At 51.3% G+C, this 17,093-nt stretch overlaps 2 protein-coding genes across 15 annotated transcripts in view; both read right to left on the reverse strand.

Annotated features, from left to right (window-relative positions):
* The window catches only part of ARSG (arylsulfatase G), a 132,127-nt gene extending 130,415 nt beyond the window's left edge, over positions 1–1,712 (reverse strand). For 2 of the 3 annotated variants that reach the window (XR_007911558.2, XM_051825880.2), the window contains exon 1: positions 1,433–1,696. The gene's annotated coding sequence lies outside the window, so the exon portion shown is untranslated. Of the gene's footprint in view, positions 1–1,432 lie in introns of all 3 variants that reach the window. The other variant, XM_051825882.2, reaches the window with a different exon arrangement.
* A 2,848-nt stretch (positions 1,713–4,560) lies between these two features.
* On the reverse strand, positions 4,561–15,925 carry AMZ2 (archaelysin family metallopeptidase 2). Of its 12 annotated transcripts, none has more exons than XR_011383405.1 (10): positions 15,796–15,925; positions 15,339–15,389; positions 14,940–15,031; positions 14,156–14,438; positions 13,687–13,860; positions 13,464–13,592; positions 9,461–9,624; positions 8,479–8,602; positions 5,709–5,885; positions 4,561–4,759 (listed from the first exon to the last, which is right to left on the reverse strand). XR_011383405.1 is itself a non-coding variant. In XM_070060407.1 (10 exons), exons 5-10 carry the CDS (start codon positions 14,436–14,438, stop codon positions 4,604–4,606), a joined length of 1,083 nt encoding a protein of 360 aa, XP_069916508.1. In that variant the 5' UTR covers positions 14,940–15,031; positions 15,112–15,167; positions 15,339–15,389; positions 15,796–15,925; the 3' UTR covers positions 4,561–4,603. The 12 variants fall into 12 exon arrangements, 10 of the variants coding, with proteins under 10 accessions (XP_069916508.1, XP_069916509.1, XP_008269958.3 ...); XR_011383406.1 differs by having other exon boundaries at positions 15,303–15,389; XM_070060407.1 differs by lacking the exon at positions 8,479–8,602 and adding an exon at positions 15,112–15,167.
* Positions 15,926–17,093: the final 1,168 nt, after the last annotated feature.

Below are 17,093 nucleotides of genomic sequence, written 5' to 3' on the forward strand. Positions count from 1 at the left end.
AGTTAGCCACAGCCTGCAGTGCCTTCATCCCTTGTGGGCGCCAGGTTCAAGTTCCAACTGCTCCACTTCTGATGCAGCTCCCTGCTAATGCGCCTGGAAAAGCAGTGGAAGATGGCCCAAGTCCTTGGACCCCTACACCCAGGTGGAAGACCTGGATGGAGTTCCTGGCTCCTCGCTTCAGCCTGGCCCAGCCCCGGCCATTGCAGTCATTTGGGAAGTGAACCAGCCCAGCGGATGAAAGATCTCTCTATATATAATTCTGTCTTTCAAATAAATAAATAAATCTTAAAAAAAAAAAAAAAAGCTATGGAATCCACATTTGCAGACAGGTCTCAGGCGCCCAGCTGCAGGGCCGCATCAGCTGGAAGCACACACTCATACCCACGAGCTGGGCAGGAGTGGACACCACGCTGGGTGCGCAGAGGAAGGGCTGTGGGCTTTCACACACTACCCAGCACGTTTTGTTTTGAACTTTACCTTTCTCCCAAAGCCCTCTCTTCTTTTCATGCTGCTTTTTCAGACGACCCTAACTGGCAGCCAGTGCTTTTCTGGACAGTGCGGCTCTCTGCCTTTGGTGTTAAGGTAGAAGCACACAGACTGATTTCTCTGCCACCGGGGGTGGCTCCACTTGAATAGGACAGGCGGCAACAGAAAACTGAATGTGATAACCCCTCTGTAAACAACCTGGAGGAAGTGGTTGGGCTTTTGGCTAGTGTATTTGATTTTCGAGGAAACACAGTGACAGCGATGCAGAACTCAGAACTGGGAAGACGTGGGGGCTGGTCCCCTTTTTGCCAGGGGTTTAAACACACACAAGTTAACTTAGCTCCTGCAGGCTCGTTTTCCTTCTCCGTGACAGGGGCTACACAAACTCCACATTTACACCTCACAACTCTGCTTTCCAAAAATGAAAATGCAGTTAAAGGAGATACCAGGCTGTAGGCAATGACAGGGGAGATTAAACATCTGCAAGAACAGCAAGATTCAACCTTAGTCAGCACTGAACCCAGAAGCCTTCACCCGGCCACGCCCCGTCAGCGCGAATCTCTATCAATTCAGTTCCATGGTCCACCTTTCCCGGGCACTAGAGAGGTGTAGCGATCCGGAGCCGCGCTGTCCAACACAGCAGCCACAAGCCACGTGGGGCTGCTGAGCCCTCGAGTGTGCGTGCTATTGTGCAAAATCTTGCCGGATTCTGAAGACTTGGCAGGGAAAAAAAGCATTTACCAATCTATTGATTACATGTGGAAATCGTAAATAAATGATTAATTCCACCTGCTTCTTTTTGCGTTTGCTACTGCGGCCATGAGAAAAATTAGCCCTATCTCCTCCTCCGTGGCTTGCGCTGCGTTTTTATTGGACGGTGCCGCTCTGGATCCAGAAGCTTGAAAGTGACTAGGATTCAAACTAGCAAACGCAGCGCTTCGCAAACCTCTGGGCGAGAACCGACTCCACTCACTGCTCCGCGGCCGGCGCCATCCTGATTCTCCGAGGCCGTGCCCAGCGCGCACACGGGGGACCCGCAGCGGAGGCTGCGGCGGAGGCGGGCACCCTGGGTCTCTGACGCCAGAGGCGGCGCGGGCCGCAGACCCCTGCCCACACACACCGCCGAGCAGTCCCTGCGGGCGGAAACAGGTGGTGCGCGGGCCGCAGGCGGCTGCTGGGCCCGCACCCGCCGGGCGCACCCAGGGACGGCGACGCGCTTCCTGCCGGGAGGGCCCGGGCGAGCGCAGGGCCGGCTTTAGCGGCCCCGCGGCTGCCTGCTTGGATTTTAGCACTCGGGCTCCGAGGAGGGAGCCGCCCGGCCGGGCCGCGCCGAGGGCTCCACATTTCGAAGTATTCCTCAGGGCGGCCTGTGCCTCAAGAGCAAACCGAAAACCAGCTGGACAAGAACTGACTGACGGGCAGTCCTTGCCAGATTCTGCTTAATCCTCACCATGAAGTGTCTGGGCCGAAACGCCAACGTTTAACCCTTCCCGGGGCTGCGGAGATGGTAACCGGCAGCGCCGGGAACAGGATCGGTATTCAGACAGCGGGAAGTTGTCTTTGCCAGGTCAATGCCTTGTTTGTTCTGCATTTTCAGAGAAAAACCTGCCTGGGCTTCTGCTGTTATTTAGTGAAAATCACTTTTTAAAATGACAAAGATTTAACTATAATTGCAGTAAACAAAATGTATTTTTAAAGTTAACCCTTAAAAATGGTCCAAAAGTATGTAAAATTAGCTACACACAGTATTTACATGGATTGCTGAATAAATGTCTATTCTATAAATTTAGCTTAGTCCAATTTTAACTAGAATTAGATTGTAAATTTTTTATTCAGGGCCAGCACTGTGGCGCAGTGGGTTAAGCCACTGCCTGCAGGGCCAGCATCCCATATGGGCACCAGTTCGAGTCCTGGCTGCTCTACTTCCAACCCAGCTCCCGGCTAATGGCCTGGCGAAGCAGTCTAGGATGGCCCAAGGGCTTGGGCTCCTGCACCCACATCGGAAACCAGTAAGAAGCTCCTGGCTCCTGCCTGGGCCAGTCCTGGCCGCCGAGGCCATCTAGGAAGTGAACCAGGGGATGGAAGATCCGTCTCTCCTTCCTCCACAATTCTTTCAAATAAATAAACACATCGTTCTAAAAAAATTATTTATTCAAAAGGCAGAGACAGAAACAAGATCTTCCATCTGCTGGTTCCCTCCCCCAAATGCCTGCAACAGCTAGTAGGGCTGGACCAGGCTGAAGCCAGGAGCATAGAACTCCAGGTCTCCCACATGGGTAGCAGGGACCCGAGTACTGCAGCCATCACCTGCCGTTTCCCAGAGCACAAGCTGGAACTGAGCGCACAGCCTGGGATGTGGGCATCCCAAGTGCATTTAACCGCTGTGCTCAACACCAGCACCTACTGTACTGTTTCACATTCAGTGTTGTTCCTGCTCTCTCACACTGCAGAGTAGGCACAAGCAGACTTCCTATTTATAGCTTACCCAAATAACTAATCCCCAGTATATTCGCCTAGGCAAAGATGCGTCTTCTAGGTTTATGAATAATGCTGACCTATACGACTAAAGCGGTGCTAATCTTGTAGGAACATTAAAGGAAATAAAATAGAATGGATAACTAAAAGTAATTATTCAAGGAGGAAATTAAGCTTGTCACAGTATCCATAAAAGTCCATGCTCCACTGGTTCCCTGCAACATCAGATGACCAAGTAGTCTCTCCTCACTTAATTGTAAACGCAAGCGTCCTTTTCGGAAATGCTGTAGAGGGGTTTAAGTAGGGGCGAACCCCAAGGAAACCTCCAATGCAGTCGTAACATATTCTTGAAGTAACAGTGTATACCATCTTAAGAAAGAACCATGTCTTCAAAATGCAGGAATAAACTCCCCTCCCTGAAGTCTGGTGAGGTGGGAAACGCTGCCTGCTCCCGGCATTCAGTAAAACGATACACTGCAGTTTCCGAACGTGCAGAATACGCTGCTGTGGCTGAGCTGGTCTGCCAAGCCTGAGATTCCCAACCTATCACTAGTGCGTCAGCTGGCCGTGTGTCTACAGCCTGACACAAGCCGAAACGGCACTCAGAACACCCACAGTAAGCCTGTTCCACTCTCCCCCGACTCAAACATTTCACAATGCCAGGCAGTGAGAGATACTGTAGGCATAAAGCAGAAACCTGCTCTACACCCAGAAGAGTGCACCCCTGCCCAGCGTTAAGCACCATGGCAGATCGCCTGTAAGGCCCTCTGCACAGGAAGCTGAGGTTCAGCGCTGCTGTTCAGTCCCCCGTAAACACTCAGAGCCGCTCAAAGCCGATACAAGCAGTGGCTTCTTCAGGGATCAGCTGACCACCACCAAGGGAGGCGAAACCCAGAGCACAGGGGAGCTCACAGGTGAGAAGGGGTATGCACAGAGGATGCGAGCCCACCGAAGTCCCCAAATATGCTTGCGCCAGGCCTAACGCACAGCAAGCAGCTCTTCTAGAAACAGCATCTCTCTGGGAATTATGTTGACTGGTTCCATGGGCCATATACAGGTATTTTTTTTTTTAAAGATTTATTTATCTATTTGAAAGGCAGCGTTATAGAGAGGCAGAGGGAGAGAGAGAGAAGTCCATCATCTGCTGGTTCACTCCCTAAATGGCTGCAACGGCTGGGGCTGCCAGGTCTCCCAGGCGGGTGCAGGGGCCAAGCACTTGGGCCATCTTCCACTGCTTTCCCAGGCCACAGCAGAGAGCTGGATCAGAAGAGGAGCAGCCAGGCCACAGACCTGTGCCCTTATGGGATGCCAGCACTGCAGGCGATGGCTTTACCTGCTGTGCCACAGCAGCCCCTGTATGCAGCTATCTTTAAAGTATTTATTTACTTACTAGTTACTGCTAGTCCTAGCTCTCTGGTGAGGCATTTGCAGAACAGAGGTGATGTGCTCACTGCCACAGCCCAGGCTAGTACGACAGAAGATGAAGAGCTGACCGGGTTTTTATTGCTCAGAGGGAGCCTCCCTTCCATTCTGGTGCTCTCGGGCAGGCTCCGACTCAGTGAACAGTCTGTTCCAATGAAGGACTCCCAGAGGAAAGCATCATGTGCGAGTATTTATTTTAATTACTCCTATTTGAAGGTCCTTATTTTTGGAGAATGGCGAGGCATTTTACTATCCACTCCCTCCAGTCCTTAAAGGCTTCGGCAGGTTTCGGTAAATTCACATTATCCTCACGACTATGTCTTGGAGCAACGACCGGGGTGCTGGCAGAGTCGTCATCGATCCACTTCACGAGGGCCTTGAAGAGCAGAGAAGACTCGGATTTTAACAAATCACAGCAGGACAGGTTCAGGCGAGGGGAGGACACTGGCTCCTAGATCAGGTTATCTAAACTGTGACTTACACTATGCTGTGACGATTCTGCATCTGATAAAGATGGTTATGAATATAAAACACTGTCTAGGATACACTGAGTGAAACAGCGTACACCAAAACTACACAAACCATAATTATAAATTACAGTCCAAAGTATGCATAGGAAAAAAGATGAAAAGAAATATACACCATACACAAAACACACAAATTCTTCTACTGTGTTTTTAGGGCAGTAGGATAATTAATGCTCTTCTTCGACTTGCTAACTATCCCACAAAGCACTACGGTGCACCTTACTTTGGCATGTACATGTTCAGTGTCCACAGGCATGGGCAGACATAGGTATGTGGGCACACGTGCAGACTGAAGTAGTCACCCCCGTGAGCAGCCACATGAAGATAAACTGGCATGTGTGGGCATGTGTGGCACACACAGAGACACTGAGATTAGGGACTCTCACTCTTCCTCCTTAAAGGTCACCCTTTACTGCCAGCGCCCGTATCTCTTCACATATTTGAAAACGTAAATCATGTCCACAGTTACGTGGTGTAAAGAAGCGAACTTTGTCACACATGTCAGCGTTGTTTCTGTTCTGCAAATCAAGCTTTCTTGCCCTAAAGGGATGAGAAACAGAAACTTCTCCCATCATTTCTGCCTGCACTACACTTACAAAGCAGCCGCAGGCAAGCTCAAGTTTTCAAGAAAGGTATTTCTCTGCATGTTTTTTAAAACCACAACTTCCTGCTTATCTTTTACACTAATTTCCTCTGATAAATTATAGCTGTAGCCAAGGACCTAATAGAAAATGTCAGTTTTCTACTTGGATAACCACTTCCCCTCCCTCCCCGCCTCCTCCCCCAACCCCAATTTACTTTGTATCTTTCTACAATGCTGAAGCCAACAGCACACTGCAGCTTGCGTAAACAGATAGGGCAAAGATTTAGAGGGCGCCGGTCAGCTTCTTCTAGGTGGTTGGAGCCTTGCATCAAGCATGCGAGCCACTGGCAGTGCCGCAGTCCAAATATATGTCCGATCTCGTGGGTTACAGTCTGCAAGACATTCACACTGAGGCTCTGTGGTAACACTACACTGTGACAGTCCTTTTCATTCTCGCTTTTCCAAGAAACAGATCGACAGAAATCAATTCTCTTATCCTCATCACCAACACTTCACTCTGCCCACATCTTCAAAGAGTTAACCTCTCATTTCCTTCAGTGCCACTACCACCCTTAACCACAGGCACGTGCCTGGACAGGTCCTTCCGTGCTGTACAAGCTGTCCTGTGCACTGCACGGTGGCTGTTTAGAGCAGCCCAGCCTCTGCCCACCACATGCCAGTAAAACTGCCTCCCCAGCTGTGACAGTCACCAGTGTCTCCCAACACCGCCACTCCTTCCCTGGGCTACAGATCCCCCCCCCCCCACCACCACCACCACCGCTCCAGGCAAAGGGCTACTTCTTACAAGTCAGATTCTGGGGCCTTCCCCCCAGACGCTGGCTCAGTTGGTCTGGAAGGAGAAGTGGGCTTGACCTGCATGCAGATCAGGTGATGCTGACGCAGGGGCCCAGGGAACACACTTCAAAAGCAGTTGTGAAAGACATCATTCACAAACCTCAACAGAGATGAGGCTCTTCAAGAAGTTCATGGGAATATTATGGGAAAAAATGCAGGAATTTCAAAATTTTTCATGCCAAGATACTTATTTTTTCATTCCATTATTCATGAACTTTTTGAAGTCCCTGGTAGTATTGGTGAAACCAGTTAACTTAAGAAGTCTATGTCTTTGGCTAGAGAGAGAGGGAGAAATGGAGACAGGATTTCCAGGAAGCAGGGGTGAGGGGAGATGTCAGGAGCCGTCAACAGAACTACAGTCAAGTGTAACCTGGAGCCCAGAGTATGAGGACCATTTCCCTGAAGAGGCAGAGAGCAGGGACTGATGTTGTGGCACAGAGGGTAAAGGTGCTGCCTTCAACACCAGCATCCCATATGGGCACCGGTTCAAGTCCCAGCTGCTTCACTTACTTACCATCCTGCTCCCTGCTCATGGCTTGGAAAAAGCAGCAGAAGATGGCCAAAGTGTTCAGGCCCCTGTACCCACGTGGGAGATCCAGAGGAAGCTCCTGGTTACTGGCTTCCACTTGGCTCAGCCCTGGCTGTTGCAGCCATCTGGGGAGTGAATGAGTGGATGCAAGATCTCTGTCTCTCTGTAACTCTGACTTTAAAATAAATAAGAAAAAAAAAAAAAAAAAAGGCAGAGCGCAGAGGCAGATCCTCCAAAACCCTCAGGGAGACAGCTTTGTTTGATCATGCAGCCTGAGTAGTCTGCCTACACACACACAAGTCAGGAATTAAACCCAGCATGAGGACAAGGGTACGGCTACATGGAACCAGAAGGACCAAAAACTGGTACCAATTCTATACATTTCAAAAGTACGGTAACCATTCAGATATTTGTTTATGTTATTTGAAAAGTACACATTTATTTGAAAAGTACAGTTACAGAGAGAGAGAGGAGGAGACAGAGAGATATTCCATTCACTAGTTCACTCCCCAAATGGCCACAATGGTCAGGATGGGCCAGGCCAAAGCCAGGGGCCAGGAGCTTCATCTGGGTCTCCTTCATGGGTGCAGGGGTCCAGGGGCTTGGGCCATCTTCTGCTGCTTTTCCAGGAACATTAGCAGGGAACTGGATCAGAAGTGGAGCAGCCAGGAGTTGAACCAGTGCCCATATAGGACGCTGGCACTGTAGGTCCTGGCTTAACCTGCTGTGCCACAGAGCCAGCCCCTGAACTTTTTTTTAAAGATTTATTTATGTATTTATTTGAAAGGCAGAGTTACCGAAAGGCAGAGGCAGAGAGAGATGAGACGCCCGCGCTGGTGCCGGCACGGAGGCGGCGGCCCCGCCCTTGAATGTTGTTTCTATTTGTTATTGCAGTCAAGCACTACCCATCTGTGGGGAGCAGCCCGGACTGGACTGAGTTACTGGAATTAAGACTTATTCTATGCATCTGCTCTCCCACAATATGGCGCTGGGAGAGAAGTAAACAGCTTCCACACAGCTGCCTCCAGTTCAGCTAATAAACTGTAGGACTTGCTCCTGATTGGAGGAGAGCAGCGTACTCGGCGTGTGGGCAGCCGAGTTAGGATTGGCGGAGGAGGACTATAAAGGAGGAGAGAGACGGCATGCACCAGGAACATCTATGGGGAACATCTAAGGGAACCCGTGCAGCCCCCGAGAAAGCCGGCCGGCGGTGTGCCGCTCCCCTGCGGAAGTGGGGAATGTGGCAGGGGGAACTGCCCTTCCACGGAGGTGGAAGGGATGGTAGCCAACCCGGGAAGAACCAGCAGCAAACCCGGGGAGGGCCGAGCAGACGAAAGAACAACGCAGGGTCCTGTGTCGTTCCTCCATGAAGACGGGGAGCGACACCCATCAAAAGTTTGCAAATGAGCCGGCGCCGTGGCTCAATAGGCTAATCCTCCACCTTGCGGCGCCGGCACACCGGGTTCTAGTCCCGGTTGGGGCGCCGGATTCTGTCCCGGTTGCCCCTCTTCCAGGCCAGCTCTCTGCTATGGCCAGGGAGTGCAGTGGAGGATGGCCCAGGTGCTTGGGCCCTGCACCCCATGGGAGACCAGGAAAAGCACCTGGCTCCTGGCTCCTGCCAGGATCAGCGCGGTGCGCCGGCTGCAGCAGCGGCCATTGGAGGGTGAACCAGCGGCAAAGGAAGACCTTTCTCTCTCTGTCTGTCTCTCTCACTGTCCACTCTGCCTGTCAAAAAAAAAAAAAAAAAAAAGTTTGCAAATGATAAAACTCATTTAGAGTGTTTTGCCTTAAGGACTGATTACTTGATGTAGGGAATTAAGATCTCAGTTTTTGGGGACCAGCACTGTGGCATAGTGAGTAAAGGCGCCACTTTTTTTTTTTTTTTTTAAAGATTTATTTATTTGAAAGAGTTACACACAGAGAGAAGGAGAGGCACAGAGAGGTCTTCCATCCGCTGGTTCACTCCCCAGTTGGCTGCAACAGCTGGAGCTGTGCCAATCTGAAGCCAGGAGCCAGCTTCCTCCATGTCTCCCACGCAGGTGCAGGGGCCCAAGGACTTAGGCCACCTTCTACTGCTTTCCCAGGCCATAGCAGAGAGCTACATTGGAAGTGGAGCAGCCAGGAATCAAATCGGCACCCCTATGGGATGTCAGCACTGCAGGCGGCAGTTTAACCCACTATGCCACAGCACCAGCCCCAAGCTGCCACTGGTGATGCCAGTATTGTATATGGGCACTGGTTGGTGTCCCAGCTGCTCCATTTCCAATCCAGCTCCCTGCTAATGGCCTAGGAGAAGCAGCAAAAGATGGCCCAAGTGTTTGGGCCCCTGCCACCCATGTGGGAGACCCGGATGAAGCTCTTAGCTCCTGGCTTCAGCCTGGCTTAGCCCTGACCATTGTGGCCATCTGGAAAATGAACCAGCAAGATGAAAGATCTATCTTTGTCTGTTTCTCCTTCTCTCTGAAACTCTTTCAAATAAATAAATATTAATAAAAAAAAGTCATACCAGTGATGTCCCGGTGGGGGGAGAAAAAAGATCAGTTTTTAAAAATGTTCCTGTAGGATTTTTTTTAAAGAACTTACCTTACAGGATCGTAGCAGCAAAACACTAGTTATTTCAGGAATATAATAGTTATCAAAAATGGAATAGTCATTGGAAGATTTTTTCTGGAGCTTCTTCACTTTGCCTTCATAGTGCGAGCTATAAAAATCCCTGCCATACCTGGCGAAGCTGAATATCCCCACACCTACAAAAAGACGACAAGAAATTGCAGGATGAAGGCAAGATGCCTGAAGGAAAGACCAAAATGAGCCTGCTAGAACACCTCCTCACCCCGTACTACTGTGCTCTCAGCTAATACAGGTGTGCCGACAGAAAGGACAACTGGGCCCAGACTGTCCCATCCTATCGAAACTTTCTTCTAGGGCAGCCATTTACCACTGCAGTTTCTTTTGTTTTGTTTTGCTTTGTTTTTTAAGATTTGTCTATTTATTTGAAAGACAGAGTTACAGAAAGAGAGGGAGCAACAGAGGGAGAGCTCTTCCATCCACCAGTTTACTCCCCCAGATGGCTGTAACGGCCAGAGCTGCTCCAGGCCAAAGCCAGGAGTCAGGAGTTTCCATACAGGTGCAGGAGCTCAGGCACGCAGGCCATCCTCTGCTGCTTCCTAAGGCACATTAGCAAGTAACAGGAACAGAAGTAGAGCAGCTGGGACTCGAACCAGCATTCATGTTGGATGCTGGTGTCACAGGCAGCGGCTTCACCCACTGCGCCACAGCCCTGGCCCCGTCACAGCAGTTAAGGAGCCATCGGAGACGTCCACATGCCATGGCAGAGAACCTGGTTTGAGTTCTGACTCTTCCTTTGACTCCAGCTTTTTTCTACTGTATACTGTGGCAGGCAGCAAGTGTGGCCCAAGTACTTGGGTCTTTGCCATCCATCTGGGAGACCAGGACTGAGTTCTAGGCTCCTGGCCTTGGCCTGTCCCAGCCCTGACTGCTGCAGCCATTTGAGGTGAACTAGTAGGTGGAAGCTCTCTGTCTCTCTCTTTTAAAACTAATTTAGAAAATCATCTGCTACCTGATTTGGTCTACCTTGTAAAACTAAATTTTACAAGAATTTGAGGTCAAATTCTTGAGAAATTGGAAGCTTCAGAGTTTTTCCCCCAAGAAAGAAATCTTCCTCTCAAGGAATAGTCCAAAGCACTCCAAAAAAAGTGATGAAAAATATAGGCAGTCGTAATTTTACTCTTTAAGAATCCAGTCAGGGCCAGCACTGTGACACAGTGGGTAAAGCTGCCGCCTATGGTGCCAGCATCCCACATGGGCACTGGTTTGAGTCCAGGCTGCTCCACTTTCGATCCAGTTCCCTAATGTGCCTGAGAAAGCCTTGGAGGATGGCCCAAGTGCGCCTGCACCCGCATGGGAGACCCAGAAAAAGCTCCAGGTTCTGAATCGGCCCAGCTCCGGCTGCTGTGGCCATTTGGGGAGAGACCCAGTAGAAGGGAAATCTCTTTCTCTCTCTATCTCTAACTCTGCCTTTCAAGTAAATCCTTTAAAAAAAGGACCCAGTTGGCCAGTGCCGCGGCTCACTTGGCTAATCCTCCGCCTGTGGCGCCAGTACCCCGGGTTCTAGTCCCAGCTGGGGTGCCGGTTCTGTCCCGGTTGCTCCTCTTCCAGTCCAGCTCTCTGCTGTGGACTGGGAAGGCAGTGGAGTTTGGCCCAGGTACTTGGGCCCTGCACCTGCATGGGAGACCAGGAGGAAGCACCTGGCTCCTGGCTTCGGATCAGCACAGTGCCAGCCATAGCAGCCATTTGGGGGGTGAACCAACAGAAGGAAGACCTTTCTCTCTGTCTCTCTCTCACTGTCTAATTCTGCCTGTTAAAAAAAAAAAAAAAAGGACCCAGTCAACATACCTCTGCCTCATTGGCCTCCCCCAAACCCCCTCTGCCCCAGAGGTCTCCAGCAGTTTTAGACCATGCCTTTAAACAGAATAACCTCTTCCCCTCCTCCTACCCGCTTTTAAAGCACAGCTCAGCTCTATTATGAGGCTGGTGTCAGGGCCCAGAATAAACATCCTTGTAACTGACTTCCTGTGTTACAATCAGAGTTCTATCTACCGTCCTCGCCCTCGCAGGCCGAGAACACAACTGGATGTGTAACTCACTCCTAGGGGACTGCTTTAGAACGGGACGTGTTTACATTAGCACTTTTGTTTATGCTTCCCTTTCAGTTACTTTACAGTCGAAACAAATTGTTTTTCAAGGAAATAAACTCATAGTAAGTTTGTCGAATCCAGCTTGATTCAAAAAGGAGATTCCTTGCCCTGCCCACAGAAAAGTGAAATTCAAGGAAAGACAACATTCTGGAATCTACCCATGTGTCACAAGTGACCTCCTCTGGCCAAACCCATGTGAGCACATTTCACTCTTCTGATAATTCCACAAATAGAACATTATTTACTTTAGAAATAATCCTCTCAGCTACAAACGCTAATCTCTGTAAACCTGGAGAGAAACACGGTCACTTGTGGGAGAGCCTGTATTACTGCAGCCCAGGTCAGTCCTGCTACTCTGTCACATCTTCTCTCGCATCATGCAATATTTAAGAACCTTTTTTTTTTTTTTAAAGAAAAGGTCAAGTTAGAAACAGTTTGTGGTCATGCTGCCTATCCTTCTCAAATGTTCAAGGTAAGTTAGCTAGCGATACCTAGATAAATGAGCAAATTGTTTTTAAATTATTTGTAATGTTTCCATCTCTATCAGGTTAATAATGAAAGGGGGAACTTGTGATAAAAAGATAGCTCAAACCAACTATCAGACAGTAGGCGCTGGCGCCTCCACTGGAGCACACTGGCAGGGGCACGGCAGCGCTGTAAGAACCTCGCGTGAATGGAGCTGAGGATGAGGGGCACAGACAGGGGAGGCGCTACAATCCCCCAGCTCCCTTCTCTGGTAGAAAGCAACGCTTGGCCCCCACACAAAGCCTGGGACTAATGAGCATCCAGACGGATCACAATGTCTCAGTCCCTGGGACACGCTCCCACCCCCAGAACACCAACGAAGCACTCCCCTTACTCCACTGGGCTCTTCCCTCGCAAGCCTGTCACAGATCCTGGCAGACGAGATCAGAGAAACAGGAACAAAAATGGACAGGTGGGGAAAAGAGAAGTAGAAATGGGAAAAAAATGCAGAGTAATGACTTGTTTCCAGACCCGTTCCTACACCCAGTATCTTCACTGTATCAAAGAGTGAAGCTGACTTAAAAAAAAAAAAAAAAAAACTTAAGAGACAGAATGAGAAAGACACATACACTACTTTTTCAGTCTGTGGCTATTTATCTAAGCAGGAAGACCACGAAAAGTAAAGAGCTGAGAAACAATCACCAATATTTTCACATATGCTAATGATAGTTCAAATATCTGTAATTTAATTTACCTCACTACTGAGTTGCTTATATATACCTTCTGTTGTGTTGAATGCCTATACAGTGCCATGTATATATAGACACTTTTAGTATATTTGCACTTTTTTGTAAATAACCTCAAAATGATTGTGAAATTATTACCTTCGAGACCAGGTAGGTGGGGCTGGTGTTGGGGCACAGCGGGTAAGCGTCTGCCTGCGACTCTGGCATCCAAGTGCCAGTTTGAGTCCTGGCTACCCCACTTTCCATCCTGCTCCCTGGTAATGCAACTGGGAAAGCAGAGGACGATGGTCCAAGTGCTTGGGCCCCTGCTACCCACGAGACGGATGTCCAGGCTCCTGGCTTTGGCCTGGCCAGCCCTAGCTATCTGGGGCCATTAGGGGAGTGAACCAGTGTATGCAAGATCTTGCCCTTTGTTGCCGCTCCTTCTCTGTAATCCTGTCTTTCAAATAAATAAATATTCATGAAAAAAAAAAAAAAGACATAGTAAGTTCACATAATTCAACAATGAACTTCCCACTATGCCATGACGCCTCACTGAAAATAGTATACGGTGTCAAAGATCAAGATTATTACTGGTTGGAACATTTTCCCTTTTGCCACCTTAAAATAGTCTCAAGTTGCATGACAGTTTCTACCAACACCGTGAAAATGAAATACCATCTGTCAAAGAGGCCTGTCCGAAGACAAAATTCCAGGAATCTCTTGGGTAGAGATCAATCATGGTTATTCCCACGACACAGAAGGCATCTTCAGGCTTCTTCTTCTTTAGGAACTTCAGGATGTGCCCTATTGTAAAAGAAACGTGTGCGTGTGTATATGAGCTACGCAGATACACGCATCTGGACTTACTCAGTTCACGCTGGAAAGCTGCTTAATTCACCTGCATGAATCTGTAGATTCTGTGTGTTATCGTTGATTCTAAAGGAACACCTTGTCGCAGAAACAGAAACCGGTTCGAGGAGTTTTACTGTCAAGCCATAGAAAAATGCTTCACAGTAGCCTTTGAGCCATTTAATATATTCTTCGCTGATAATCCTAGTGTTGCCTAGAGCACCTATAAAATGGGAGAAAATTTAAAGACGCACCTTGAGGTGGGTGAAATATTGTCTTTAATCTGAAATTAGAAACAAAATCAACTCTAAATTTTCAATACAACTGTATCATTCATTGAAGCCAATATGAATTGAAAAGCAATGCGATGTTCATTTTAAGTCTGTTGGGCTATAAAATGTCTGGCACTGCAATGAATGTCAAAAATGATCCTAAGAGCGCCTACTGGAATCAAACAACAGTACACACTACCCCGGACAACAGCACCAACCCCGAACCAGCACATGACCCATACGTACCAATGGACTGGATATAAATACTACGCTTCTCCGCAGAGGGTGTGTTTCTGTAAGGATCACTGTAAAACTGCTCAAAGTCTTGGGGAGCCTCAGGATGGGAGGTGATCCAGTCCGACTGTGAATGCAAGGTAATGGGACCAAAGAGGTCACTGGTCGGCTGGAAGGCTTCGTTCATTAAACGCTGCTCCCCCGCTTCGAATTTCTCATACTGGGACACAAGCACTGGGTTCTTGGAGATGAGAGCGGTTTTTAAGGTCTGTTCAGAGTGCCGAAGTATTTGCATCTACCCAAAAACACACGAGTCGTCACCTGCAAACGCGTATCCACACTGGGGGCTTTACCACCCCTCCACGTACATCTCTGATTTCTTGCTAGACTGGAATGACTGACTGCTCCTGCCTTGGGGTGGCCACACTGACAGTGATCTCAATGCCATTCGATGTCTTGGGCAGGGTAACTAAGACACTGGAAAGATATCATCAACTCCACTCCGTCACTGCCTATGGAACCTGCTTCTGCTATCAAAACGAATGGTGACCCTTAGAGAACGAACTGGCATCTGATTTCTTTTTAGTTGGGTAATACTAATGAGCTGACTCATTAGGGCCACATGAAAGGTACTCATCCTTTCCAATGTGACTCAGAGGTACACACGATCAGAGAACTCAAGTAAACCCTGCCACTTTGCCACTTCTGTAATTTAACTGCCGGCTACCAGGAGGCAGCTCCAGCACCGAAGGGTATTGCCTCAAAGTCCTGTCGGGGAAGGCGTGCTATGACTCACGGTGACAGGGCTCTTCCATTCGCATCGTGTTCCTCTGCAGAGCTGTCAAACTTCCCGTCGGAATGGCTCAAACATGTTCCACCACGAGCCCTCTGAGTTAGAAAGGGAAAAACTGAACATCTCCGTCTGGAGCGCGTCTGCCTGCACCCTGCCCCGCTGCCCGATTACCTACATTGTTCCAGTTTGACAAACTGCAGGGGAAACTTAAGCTAACGTCTATTCCGAATTCTGGAAATCCAGAGGACCAGATCAAAGGCTCCCGCCGTGCGAGCTGATGCGGGCGCAGGGTGTTCCTCACACTAGCTAACCGAGCTGAAACGCGACCTCAGTGCAGGGCCAGAGCTACTCCGGAATTCTACCTACCTTACAGGGCGGGGAGGCGCCCAGGGGAGTGTTTACCTTATAAGGACGGGCTTGTCCGGAAACATGGCGTGCAGGGGTGCCTTCACCCTGACATCAAAAAAAAAAAAAGGCGGTGCGAAGGGTCAGGGGGCCTGCTCCAGCCTCCAGGTGTGACCTGGATGGAGCCCCAGGAGGCTGCCGGGGACCTGGGCTGCCCCGGGCCTCCAGACCAGCTGGTCCCCGCTCGCCGGCTGCCCACAGCCACTCCGCACACCTCGCACACTGGCTGGTGAGCGTAGTGGGGTCCCCCCCCCAGCCCCGTCCATCGCTTCGCCCTTCCTCCTCCTCCTCGGAGAGCCCCCCTCGCCCTCGCGCCCCGGGGACATCCCGCCCCCGCAGTCCTCACCGCTTCCGCCCCGGCCGCCCTCCCACCGACCGCCTCTCTAACCGGGCGGCCCCGCCCAGGAGGCCCCGGCCCAGCGCTCGCAGCCCGCCCCGCATTCACGCCCCTCACCCCGACGGGCCTCGACACCCGCCGCCCGCCGCGGCCCCTGCGCGCACGCGCGGCGCGTCCTGCGCCCCGTCCCGCGCTCCTCCGCGCGGACCACGCCGCACGCGCACGCGCCCCATTGGCCACGCCCCCTAGCGCGGGGCCGCCTGGGCCGGCGCGGAAGCGCGGCGGCCGTGCTGGTTTCCCCAGCGTGGGGAGTCGCGAGGTGGCGACGGGGCGCACGAGGCCGCCCCTGCCGTCGTCGCCTGTCTGCCGCTGTCCCTCGCGGGGCGCCACTGCCCGGTTCTCAGGCGCCGCCCGCGGGCCCCGCTGGGTCACGGGGCAGCGGGCGCGAGGCGCCCCGCGTGGGAGCCTGCGTCACGCGACCGCGGTTCCCCGGCGGCCCCGCCGGGGTTTGCCAGATTGCGAATGCCCTCAGCGTGACTAATGTCACAGGCCAGGCCCGGAGCGCAGTGAGCCGTGGCCGCAGGTTGACGCGGAGCCTGGGCGCGCGCTGCCTCGGGCCGTCCCCCGCCGCGGCCGGACTTTCCCTTCCGGACTCGGCGGCCCCGGCGCAGGTGCAGCGCGCGCCCGCGGCCCCGTGCCCACGACGGGCTGGGCGCTGGGAGGGCGCCGCCGCGCGGCCGTTAGCGCCGAACTGACTGCGTGGCTCAGGCCTGCGGGCCGTGCGGTTCTCACTGGCAAGGCGAGAGCCTGGAGCTCTGGTCCGCAGGGCCCGCGGGAAGCTGGGTGCCAGTCCGAACGCCCCTGCGCGTCCCCTCGTGCGTCCTGAGCTGATCGGACGTTAGGACACCGCCGGTGGCCAAGCCGCTGACGCCACTGAGTTCCCTCCCTGTGCAGCGAGGCGCACACAAGCCCGCACCCACACTTCCTCCTGTCCTACCCCTTTTACTCTCCCCCGGGGTTCATCCCACGCTGCACCCCGTTTGTCCTACCAACTTCCAAGGAACCCTGGGAAGCCCTATCCCTTTAAAACCCTGTTTGCCAAACCTCCACCTTTTCCTGCTGGTTCTGGTCTAAGGTTCCACCTTGAAAGGTGCGCAGCTTTCCTCCCTCGAAGCCACATTTTCCCTCCCAAACGTCCCTCAGAAATTCTCCTGTTTCCATTTCCCAGCTATTGTCCTGTCGCTGCAAAGCAACCTGCGGCGCTGGAAGTGGGGCCGTTTTCCCATACTCTGGTTCTCACTCAGTCTACTTCTCTTTCCCAGTCTGCGGGAACAGGACATAACACACGCTTGCTTCAAGTTCACTTTAAGATCTTTTAATTCCAGTGACGACTTCAGCGTCTCCTTATTTGCTCA

This window comes from Oryctolagus cuniculus, chromosome 17, assembly GCF_964237555.1.
Source record: "Oryctolagus cuniculus chromosome 17, mOryCun1.1, whole genome shotgun sequence".
NCBI lineage: Eukaryota > Metazoa > Chordata > Mammalia > Lagomorpha > Leporidae > Oryctolagus > Oryctolagus cuniculus.

Coding starts and splice junctions, on each gene's coding strand:
- AMZ2 (XM_008271736.4), bottom strand. CDS start 14,438: ATGCAAATACTTCGGCACTCTGAACAGACCTTAAAAACCGCTCTCATC. Junction 13,861..14,155: donor TATTTATATCCAGTCCATTG/GTACGTATGGGT, acceptor CCCATTTTATAG/GTGCTCTAGGCAACACTAGG. Junction 5,886..9,460: donor TGCTGCTACGATCCTGTAAG/GTAAGTTCTTTA, acceptor AATGTCTTGCAG/ACTGTAACCCACGAGATCGG.